Source organism: Petaurus breviceps, unplaced genomic scaffold, assembly GCF_028583685.1.
Source record: "Petaurus breviceps papuanus isolate PSGF00001 unplaced genomic scaffold, PetGlider_PUasm1.0 90842, whole genome shotgun sequence".
Classification (NCBI taxonomy): domain Eukaryota; kingdom Metazoa; phylum Chordata; class Mammalia; order Diprotodontia; family Petauridae; genus Petaurus; species Petaurus breviceps.
In genome coordinates, this window is record NW_027187358.1 from 7259171 (window position 1) to 7271411 (window position 12241).

A 12241-nucleotide genomic window follows, 5' to 3' on the forward strand; every position below is an offset into this window, starting at 1 on the left:
TCTCTCTCTCTCTCTCTCTCTCTCTCTCTCTCTCTCTCTCTCTCTCATTTTTATGTACTTAATATAGATCTATCTTAATTTACCTGTGTCTATACTATATTGACAATTAGGTGGCTCAGTGAATAGAGTGATAGGCCTGGAGTCAGGAAAACCTGAATTCAAATCCAGACTCAGGCACTTACTGGCTCTGTGACCCTGGGCAAGCCACTTTACTTCTGTTTGCCTCATTTTTTCCCACTGTAAAATGGGGATAACAACAGCACCTATCTCACAGAGTTGTTGTGAGGATTAAATGAGATGATCTTAGTACAGTGCTGGGGCACATCACAGGTGCTCGATAAGTGATCTTTCCCTTCCCCTTCCCTCAGAAGTTTATTATCCCCTTGAGGACAAGGACTTTTATTTCTGTCTTTATATCCTTAGTATATAGGGCAATGCTTTACTCGTAGTGAGCATCTAACAAATGCTTGTTGAATAGAATTCTTGGTAGCATATAAATGAGAGAGGCCAAGCAGTGACTGTCTGGGAAATCACTAATGTTGTTCCTCTACTGTCTTGGCTTTCATGAATTAGAGGCTACGGTTGCTTATTTTCTTAAGTGATTGGGGACCACTGAAAGTTTTTGAGAAAGAGTAACAGAAGAGTACCTAGGACAATAGTGCGTAGAATACCTGAGCCCTTCATAGCTATGAGCTGCCCTGGAATGCTAGCTCCAGTGCCAGGGATCACCCTGAGATTGGACATGAACCAAATGTATTATCCAAATGCCGTACCATATTCCTTGGTATCTACACTTCTAGATTGATCCTGATCCAAGCATTCATTAACTTGTACAACTTCTAGATAATGAATTGTGTGGTCTATGAGAATCAGCATATTTCATCCACTCCTTATAAAAGTACCTAGATTTAAATTCTAGTGTCATTCACCTAACATTATTTAACATAATGATGAATTTAAAGGATTAATGGATTTTTATAAATTCATGGTATCCACCAGAAATTCTGGTTCTTTGAGAACCTGGGACCATCATTTTCTGCTCAATTCATTTCTGTGATGCTATTGCCAGGTAACATAATTAAATTTCTATTAAATGTATTATGATGAACTTGCTATGCCTTATACATAGTATGTAATCAATAAATATTTGTTGAATGAATAAGTGCTAGCCACTGACTAATGCCTGACAATGATGAGTGCTCTGCAAAATGTAATAAAGGATGCTAGAAAGAGCACTGAGTTTGGAGGTGAAGGACCTAGATTCTAATCCCAGATCAGATAATTACTGCCTATATGACCTTACACAAGCCACAGCCTCTCTGTGCCTCCCTTTTCTCATTCCTCACTTCAACCCTCTAATGAGGGTTTGAACTAGATGATATTTAGCCAGCCCTAAATCTAATAGTCATCACCCATCACCTGAAAGCATTAACAATCCCCAAGGAAACAATTATTCAGTGAAATAAATCAGTTGGGTAGGCAGTATTATGGCACAGTCTATTCTTTAGTCATTCATTACTGGCCATTAGCCAGTTGTAATGCAACTACATGACCCAGCAGATTTGTTCTAGCAAGGATATCAGAAGAGAACGTGTAGGCAAAAATATCTAAAGAGGAGCCAGGAACTGTGCAGATTCAGCAATTCAACAAACATTTATAAATGTGCAGAGTCCTAGGAAGAGCAGGTACATTGATTCTGATGAACAACTGCTAAAGCATTAGAGATTTTCATCTCTATGGTAGGAGGAATATGGGAGGCTGACACCTGTCCTGCCAGTTTCTGACATTGTATACTATCTTTTCATTTTGAGCCATTTCTTCACCTATAGTGTCTTCCTCCTCCTTCTCCTCCTCCTCCTCCTCCTCCTCCTTCTCCTCTTCTTTCTCTACATTCGGTTTAAGTGATTTGCCCAGGGTCACACAGCTAGTAAGTATCAAATATCTGATGACAGATTTGAACTCAGGTCTCAGATTCCAGGGCCAGGGGTCTATCTACAGCACCACCTAGCTGCCCCCACCCATAGCTTCTTTTAGAATCATGGAATCTTAGATCTGGGACTTCAAACATCACAGAACCCAATGTCTCACACTACTTTGGAATTCTTTCTACAATACCAAACACACATGGTTGTTCCACCTTTTCTTGAGCATTTCTGGGCATAAAAATCTGACCCTTGGGGTGGCCAGGTGGCACAGTGAGTAAGAGCACCAGCCCCAGAGTCGGGAGACCTGGGATCAATTGCGGCCTCAGATACTTAGCACCCACACAAAATAACTGGCTGTGTAACCTTGAGCAAGTTACTTAACCCCAATTGCTTAAAAAAAAAATCCGACCCTTCTGTGAAATAACACATTCTGTGTAGGACATTTCTAATTAAAAGAGTCTTTCCTGATAACAAGTCAAAAATTTGCTTATTAATAAAACAAATCTACTTCCTCTTCTTCAAGTCAGCCTTTCGGTTATGCGAAGACCACATTCATGTCCCCCTAAGTCCTCTCCTATCCATGCTAAACATCCATAATTTCTAGATATTAGTTACATTAGTGAACTGTTAGGTTCAGGGTACAACAGTTCAACATTATCAGCTTGTTCAACTGCAACTCATTCAATTCCACCAATATCCATTGAGGACCTTCTACGGGCAATGAGATTTTCTTGGCATCGGAGACAGATTAAGATTGAAGAGCTTTTAATTTAATGAGGAGGGAAGGCATGGATACAAAAGATATGTGAATAAGGGAGGGTAATATACAAAAATAAGAGGTCTAGGCAAAGATCATTGACTATAGCAAAGAATTTTCCTAATATTTTGAATATTATTGTTAGTATTTTATCAAAGTATGATTTTTTTCTTTAGATGTATGATGTTTGGTTTTTCATATTGATTGTGATTTTATTAAATCAAGAAGGAACCAACATGTTTCATTGAAAAAAAAATCTTTACTTCTCTAACATAAGATAATGGGAAGATAAGCTACATTTAGTAGAAATATTCTTAACAGCATATTTTCCTGGAACACATCTCTGCAATTTGGTTAGATATAATGATAAGCAAAAAGGGGAAATATCCCTAGTAATTAAATTAAAAGATATACTCAAAGTAAATTAGGAAATTCAACTTTTAAAAACCAAATAAACACATATTATGTATACTTATGTATAATGGGCAATCTTGCAGATATTGCAATACAAAGAGAAGTAAAATATAATCCCTGTGCTCAAAGAGGTTACAAGGTTGTAAAGTATGTAGGGAAAATGTCCCCATAAAACTTCTTTTATTTATCTAGGAGCAGGGATACAGAGCTGATGAAACAATGATCCTTCTCTTTTTTTCAATTCACCAATAAGCACACACAAAAAAATCTCCCAGAATTAATCTATTAAATTGTTCCAAAGCAGGCTAATCATTTAACCCGCAGAATGAAATGAATGATATGTTATAGTCTCATAGTTACATAATCTTGTCTTTTTTTTTGAAATTAACTCAAATTATTGCATTGTGAAATTATTGCTGTATGATTATTAATGAGGAAAGCAGAACCATATTTTATTTAAATCAAAGTTACCAAATGTTAAAATATATAATACTATACATTAATGTATCAAACATTAACTTGAGGGTCTAGAAATGCTATCTTACGTGGTATTTAATCTTAATAGATATTTTTAAATGAACTTAGAGAAATTTATGTTTACATTGCAATCATTAGTTGGAAAAAAGAAATGTCTTGAAGGAAGAATCACCAGGGGCAAAATTAAAATTGAGTCCCATATTGTGGGCTTGTCTCTATCCGGTGTTTTATTCAAGAGGAGCATCTAAAGATAGAATGCCTGTTTCCCTTTAGCCTTAAGCATGTATTCTATAACGCTAGAATTCCATATTACCTAAACAAGGAGGATCAGAGGTGATTGTGCGATATTCAGTTAATTGAAAATCACCTTAAGCCCTTAGCCTAACCTACAATATTGTGGAAAGAACCCTGTATTTGGAGTTAAAGGAACTTGCATTCAAATTCTGATTCTGCTACTTATTAACTATGTGTTCTTGTCACTTAATTTCTGTGAGTTTAGTTTCCTTATTGGTTATATGAGAAATTTAGAATAAATTATCCCTAAAGTTCCTTACAACTCAAAATAGTATAATCCTATGAATCCTTCAAAAGCCCAAGTTCAAGTTTAGTGGACAGCATTTGACCCCTGGTGTTACACATTATTCCTCATATGTTAACCATGCTTATTGAATTTGCAGATTAGATAATATTGTAACAACTAACACATTGTACAACAAATAAAATAACGTATATATGTATACATGCATATGTGTGTACACATATGTTATTTTACATCCCTTTAAGTGAAATATGAACAATTATTACACTTACTAAATTCAGGATCCAAAAATATCTGGACCATGTAAGATGCTGGCCTGAAACGAATAAAAATCAAATTTAGTAGAGGTAAATATTGTCTCCCACATGGGTTCAAAACATGAATCTTATAAACATAAGATGGGCCAGGCAGGGCTAGACAGACTATAGGTTGTCGGAGAAAGAGCTCAGTTTCTTCATCTAGAAAATGGCAACAATAGCAGCATCTGTCTCCAAGGATTATTGTAAGGATCAAGTGACATAATAATTGTAACATGCTTAGCAGAGTATCCTGGCACATAATAAGTGTTATGTAAATATTAGCAATTATTATTGTGGTGGTGGTTGTTGTCCATATTATTATTATTGGGCTATAAGCTTATTCAAAGTTAACTATTGCAATGATAGGCTGCAGTAGTGTATTATGTGTGTGTGTATACACATTTCCATACACACAATTACATGTATGTGTATGCACACATACACATACATAAATACGTACACATATTGTATGTGTGTATATGTATGTATGTATGTATATGCTATTGCAATGATAGTCCAAAAAACCCCATGATATAAGGGAGGGTAACATGTCTAGGCAAAGTGACTATATCATTATAGATCATTGACTATAGCACAGAATTTTCTTAATATTTTGAATATTATTGTTAGTATTTTATCAGAATGTAATCTTTTTTTCCCTTTAGATGTATAACATTAGGTTTTTTACATTGACTGTGATTTTGTTAAATCAAGGAGAGACCAAAAAATATACATACATGTATGTATGCACTGCAAGGCATGAAATCCGGCATTAGAGAAAGAGCTGATGGTCTCATTCTATTCTAGTCTGGTCCCATTGATAATGTTGTGTTCTATTCCGGATTGCTGCATTATAGAAAGGACGCTGATTACACTGACAAGTTGAAGACTATCCAAAGAACAAAGTCACACAGTGGTGAAAGGACCTCATGTTCATGCCTTCTGAATCAAGTGAAGGAACTGTGGGTATCTAGTTTGGAGGAGAGAATCCTTAGCAAGAACATGTCTGTCTTCAAATCTGAAAGACTGCAGTGTGGAAAAGGGGTCAGACTTGCCAGGCTTGGCCCCAGAGGATAGATTTTAGGAGCAAAGGGCAGAAGTTACAGATTGAAATGCAAATGGATATCAGGGGAAGATTCCTAACTGCTATAACTATTGAGGAGAGCGGCTGCAGAAGGTTGTGGGCTCCAACAAAAGGTAGATGGCCTTATGTTGGCTTTGTTGTAGAAGAGATTTTTGTTCCAGTGTGTGTTGGGCTTGACAAAATAACCCCTGAGATCCCTTCTGACTTTGAAATTCTGTAATTTTGTGGCCATCTAAATCCATTTCTTTTATAACCTAAGGAGAATAAGAACCCATTATTGAGATTGACTCAGTAAGAGCTACCTCAAAATCTATGCTAATTTACCTAAGTAGGGCAGGGGTGGGGAAAAGAATGTATCCATTTAGGCAATGTTTTAAAACAGTTGTGCCATATTTTTTCACTGGCATTCACTTGAAATAAAATAGTCCTAAACCACAAAAGACATTCCCTCTAGTTCTAAAAATAGCATAGCCTAAACATTGCTATGAAAAATTTTATCAAAAAAAAAAGAAATTTGCTTTTATGATATATGTTCATATACTTGCTGTAGCTTGAACTCCCAGAGTGATGGATTTATACATTGTATGAAAATATTGAGTGTTAAGATGTTTACTAAAAATATTAATAGGTTTCTGAGTTATATAATTTAACTTCACTGTGACTATTTTGTAACAAAATAATATGTTTTGTTTGCTAGATTAGTCATGCACTCACAGGGCTCTACAGGTGTATGCTGTACATTGTAACATGCTGTTGAATTCCATGGAAACCCTGAGTAGGGTGTGGTCTGAGTGTGGGGGAGGTTGATCAGGAACAGTCATAAGTTGACTCTTTAGTAATTTTCTTTTTTGAAAAATAAAGATGTCAGCTGTCCCTTTTTGCAAGACATTTAATTTAGAAGATTTTCCTGAAATACTTTATTCCTGAAATAGACAGAACTGTAGACCGATTGTGTCATTTCAGTTAATCAAAACAAGTAGTCAAATTAGTCTCTTTTATTTTTTTTAATGAATGTAATTTAACGGTATTTAATTTGCATACAGGAAAGTTCACCCTGAGGAAAAAAAAAATCTGCATTATAGCACTTTTGTAAACCTCAACAAAGCCCTTCATTAGGAGACCTAATTACTTTTCTCTACCTACTCCTAAGGAGAAAAGCTATCACAGTACCTGCTCATTCATTCAGGAAAGAAAGTGTGCCTGGTGGTTCAAAAGGAGACATGGGTGTGAGATTCCTGTGGTTCTCCGCTTGCTGGGAGATTGTAACAAATTTAGAGCAACTCAGGTAATCTGAGTTCTCTTCACAGCCCTGGCTTTCTGGGCATTCAGGGCATATCACTCGGGCCCTCTTTTGCTTTGGTTTCCTTAATTTATATCAAATTGTGCCTGTGATATCCTTCACTGGAGCTCTAACTTCCTCTAGCAACTATTATTCTGTGTTGAAATGTAGGAAATTCTTTACCTAGCTAGAGGAATTAGGCCTGGCTCCCTGGAAACCAAAAAGCAAGCTTTGAAGAAGTCTATATTGCCTATGCCCTGCCTCTTCAGAGAGGCAGCAGCTACCCCAGGAATATCCATCTGGATCTTTGGTTTCTGTATGAGGGAGGCCTGGCTGTATTGAAGTTTCTACATGGACTCATTATTTTTATAAATGAGTAGGAGCTGCATTAATTGCTGGGGTGAGAATAGAGGAAAAATATACCAGCAGTGACCCAAGTCCTTTTGCCATGTAATAGCCCTTGTGGGACAGGTGTGGTATGATATGTGTGCTATTATCCACTTTAAGAATAGAAGAAGAAAAAGAACAAAGGAATAAAAACTTTTGGAGGACAGTCATGTAGATGTACTTGGGCTCCAAGGTATTCTGTGGATACATTATGAGAGATTAATTAAGAGAAATAAGGTAAGTATAGAATATTAGGAAAGGGAGCAATTAGTATAACCCCCTCATTTCACAGATGAGGAAACTGAGGCCCAGAGACAAGAAGCAGCTTGGCCAAAGTCATGTGCAATTAGCAAGAGATCTATGCCAAATATAATTCAGGCCTCTTGGTTTCTACTCCATTATTCTTCCTACTATCTCATGTTAACACTGAGAAAACACCATAAGATTTATATTTTATTTAGATCATTGTATTTTTGTCTTTACAAATATACATACATATATGTTTGTATATGTATATGTGCATATATATGTATATATACACATACATAAATATTTATGTTTATATGTATGAGTATTTATACCTAAGAGACTTGGCCACGCAGCAATTAATATTTAGTCAAAGAAACTCATAAAGATCATCTACTAAAGTTTGAAAAGAATTTCATTTTCCTCTTGTCGTGGAGGTGACCGTAGATTCTCAAAGGCTTTACCAGTGATTCACAAGCTCTGATAATTTCTAGCAACCTATACAAACTTTAATTAATGGCCTAATGGTATAATATTATCCTAAGTCTAGACTAAGAATAGAGAGACATCACTGAAAAGTTGGCCAAGTGATTAGCTTTTTTAGTTGTAATAACTCTACTAAGGTATGGAGAAGTTGCAATCGATGTGCAATTGACTGTTGAAATCATAGCTCCTTTGAAGTTATATACATAGCTGACCAGTACTCTACAGATTATTCTTAACTGCATCCTGTAGATGTGAATGACATCATCACAAGAAACCTGAAGGAAGGTGTGTTTAAGACTCAAGCAATATCAAGCTGGTAAGAATTTTTCAGTGTGAAAATATTTTGGGTATTTGCTAAGTATATTCTTATGCTTTTAATGTTCTGGAATGGAACTGTGATGGAAACTATTTGTGGTCTGAGATTATACAAGTAATAGGAAATTCAGTTAGATGATTTTTTTTTAATGAATGATGTTTAAGAAGACAAAATAGAATTCTCTCAAATTCTGTCAATTCTGACCTGAATAAAATAATGGTTTTCATCCTTGACCAGCATCCATATGTATGTATGTATATACATATGTATATGCATATATGTATATATGTGTGTATACATATATACATACACACAGAGGGAGAGAGAGAAATAGATCTTAGTACATTATTTCTCTGGTCATACAAATCGGTTTTATGTAGACTAGTTTTATGTAAAATGTTCTTTTATGCATTTTACCATAGGCATTATTTCCCACATTTGCTGGTTTTTTGGCCACACACGATTCTTCCATCATTTGATATTTTAAGTTTCCTCTATGTCCAGGATACTTTTCTTTCTTCGGTAGAAAATGGGTGAATAGCCAACAGTATTTAAAAGCTGAAGTGATTGACCAACATCAGACTGATGGCAAGTAGCAATGACTCTTACTCATAAGTGAGTAAATGCAGTCTGTGACTTTAAAAATGTCTTCTCAGTGATGATACTTAGAGCAAGTTGACTAGAATGTGAAGTATTTCTCGTTATTCTGTATAAGGTTGAAAAAGACCAATAATGTATCCATGTAGCCTTAAGCTTAGACTAGAGAAAAAAAGGAAGGTCAACCCTGAGCTATATACTTCCTTCATTTATAGGACAGTGCTGACTACAGAATGGAGATTACCATACACTTTTTTTTTTTGTATGGGACTTCATCTTTTGTCATGATTTCAAACCTGGTCTTTTAGTTATCAATCAAAAGCACATTTTCTACATTGTCCTCATTTACATTTATCTAATGCTTAAGGTCATTTGTGACCATTTGAGTGAATTTCAGCATATGGAATCAGTGAATAATAGATTTCAGCTCCATGCTGTGAAGAAAGATTGTGTTTTTACAAGGCATAATGTTGTTTACTGGGTGTTAATAATCACTAATTAATAAACATATCTAGACTTCTAAAATGTTGCATTTTAAGGGATAAAAATGTCAAGTGTTTAACTTAGTGAGAGCAAGAGCATTTTCTGCATAAAATAATTAAATCACATAAAGAAATGGAATGTAGTGACTCAACCCAGAGCACATCTAAAATGCTCAAAATGTGAACTTTTCTGTTCTTTAGCATGTCATCTCTGAAGACACACTTCTGAAATAGAAGGCAATATAAATCCATGTATATATGTTGTGTTTCCTGGGGTCCTCCATGATGATGGCTTTCCTCTTTTCTCCCATATTAAGCATGGTCAGTTTCTTCTCTCAACCCCTGAAAGCATTTTGTCCAGACTCTCCTAAGGCACTTGCCCAGAAAATAGATGGATGAATCAGGCCCTCAAGTGCCCTGATCTTAGATTAAGACGATACTTGACTACTTAACCTTCAAGAAGCTAAGAGGAAGCTGCCTACTGTTGCTATAATGTCTGCCTTACCCTCATAACCACTGCTTTCCCACCCATATCCAGGATGATAAGATGAAAGCATTAGCTCTATGGGAGAAGAATGAAAGGAAAGGTTTTTACAAAAGAGCTAAGTAAGATATAGTGTAGTATTCTTTTTTAGTGACTCGTCACATCTGCAGAATTCCTCCTCCAAATTGGAGGTGTGAAATAACAGCAGCGACAAATTACTAAGAGGTATTTACCATAGCTACAAAGCCTACGTGTGAGCCAAATATTTCTGCTATTAAGAAGTACATCAAAGCTTTGACATGGGAGCTTTGTAATGGCAAAATGTCTCCTGTAGCTCCACCCATGGAGAAAAAGTACAGGAGGAAAAGTACAAGTACAAAGTTATGACGCCAGAAACACAAGCATAAAAAATACTATTTCTACTGTAGAATGAATGCTTCCTCATAGAGCACATTTTTGTGCATATCATACTCATTAAATAGGGAAGGATTCCTGCTTTAACTATTAGCATCTCTCAGAACTTCCCACTTACTCCATAGGTCCCTTCTCTAATAACCATCGTTTTCTAAAGTAACTTTCTTGCCCTTCACTGAAATCTTTCTAGATGCCCTACCCCATTTTATCCCCATGTCATCTTCCAGTATGTGTCTAAAATCTTAAACGTGGGGACTGTTGATCAGATTGCTCATTTATTCATTCATCCAGTATTTATAACATACCTACTATGTGCAAGGCATTTCACCTTAGGAGACAATATGCAAGAAGCTATTGAAAATCACTGCCAGACAAGGAAATAACTTATGTAGGGATAGCTGACCACTTACAAAGTAGAAAGCCATGTACTTAAACTATCTAAAATTATTGGATTTGCCTTAAAATGTCTCCAAGAGTTTGAAAGCTTCTGAAGGAACCCCAAGCTTCTTGTATTTGTATATCACCAGGTCTTTCCAAGAATATTCCAGTGAATATCTTTTGCTAGACAACACTAATCATCTGCTACCTTTTTCTCCTTTTATCAAATTGATCTGATCCTGTGCCTATTTAAGGTATTTAAAGTATTTAATTTTTTTTACTTTTAAATGCATTTAAGTTTAATTTACATTATTAACATTTTTCTCTATCACTTTAAAAAAAACCAACTAGTATGTGTCAGGTCCTTTATTAAGTGCTTTACCAATATTATTTCATTTCCCCCCACTTAATAATATCTTATTTTTTCTAGTTTCTTGTTAATATAGTTTTCAACATTCACTTTTATATGATTTTAAGTTCCAATTTTTTTCTCCTTCTCTTCCCTCCCTTTCCCCCTCCTCAAGACAGCAAGCAATCTGATATAGGCTATACGTGTACAATCATATTAAACATATTTTAAAGTGGCATTTAAGAAGAAAGGTGATATTTCTGTAAAACTTGCACATGCAATGTAAGAAGTGTGACATTGGTGATGTGAGATGGACCATTCCAAACTGAATGAATATGGAGTTCATTGCTGCTTTCCAGCCTTCTTGGTAATATAATCTTCAAACCCAAATAAATAACTTGGGATTACTTCTTGGTCTGCATTGTCAGTCTAGGTTATGTCTTTCTTTTTTAGTAAAGAGCTAGTTTTCAGGAGTGCTTCAACAGGCATCTTGTGAAATAATTGGAAAATATATAGTCAAATAAATTAGAATATATAGGATTCAGTAACTGACTTTTGAGGTTCAATAGCCTCTGACCCCACCCTGTTGATTTAATCTTATTACCTTGGGAACAGTCATGTTGTTGTTGTTGTTGCATAGTTTACGTAGATTTTAGTGAAACAATTGGAGAAATAGCCTTGCTTTCAATTATTATGGACAATATGATCACTTAGGTAGATTCAGAGTTGGTTGAATGGCCTGATCCAAGAAGTAGTAGTCATTGTTCATTCCATGTCAAATTAGACGTTCTTAAATGGGGCACCACAGGAATCTGTGTTTGGCCTTGTGCTATTTAAAATGTTTGCCAGTTATTGGATAAAAGGTAGCGTGGTCATCAAGTGAGGTGAGACAGCTGACATGTTGAATGGCAGAGTTAAGGTCCAGAAAATTTTAAAAATGGCTAAAATGACGAACTGACTCATAACACTAAGTTAATAGGAAGAAAATTAAGTCTTGTACTTGGGTTTTTAAAAACAATATAAACTTATAAGAGGGGCAAGACATGACTAAATAGCAACTCATCTGAAAAAGATCTAGGGATTTGCAGTAGACTATAAACTCACCATGAGTCATGAGTATGATATGGCAGCCAAAAATTGAGCATAACATGCTTTTATACTGCATTATGAGAAGCCTAGTATTAAGAAAGACTTAAAGGATTCTGTAAATTGATTTTCTACAACAGATTACATCTTCATAGGGATATATTTCACTAAGATGTATAGATAATTCTACTGTCTTTGTTGATTATTAAAAAGCATTTAACAACAATAGAACAAAATAGTAGA

The 12241-nt window shown here is 35.4% G+C and overlaps 1 protein-coding gene across 1 annotated transcript in view; it reads left to right on the forward strand.

Moving 5' to 3' along the window:
• Positions 1 to 12241, forward strand: part of CAMKMT (calmodulin-lysine N-methyltransferase) — a 536206-nt gene that overhangs the window by 471161 nt on the left and 52804 nt on the right. The window contains 1 exon segment of the mRNA XM_069071614.1: positions 8142 to 8208. Coding sequence (XP_068927715.1) covers positions 8142 to 8208 — 67 coding nt within the window.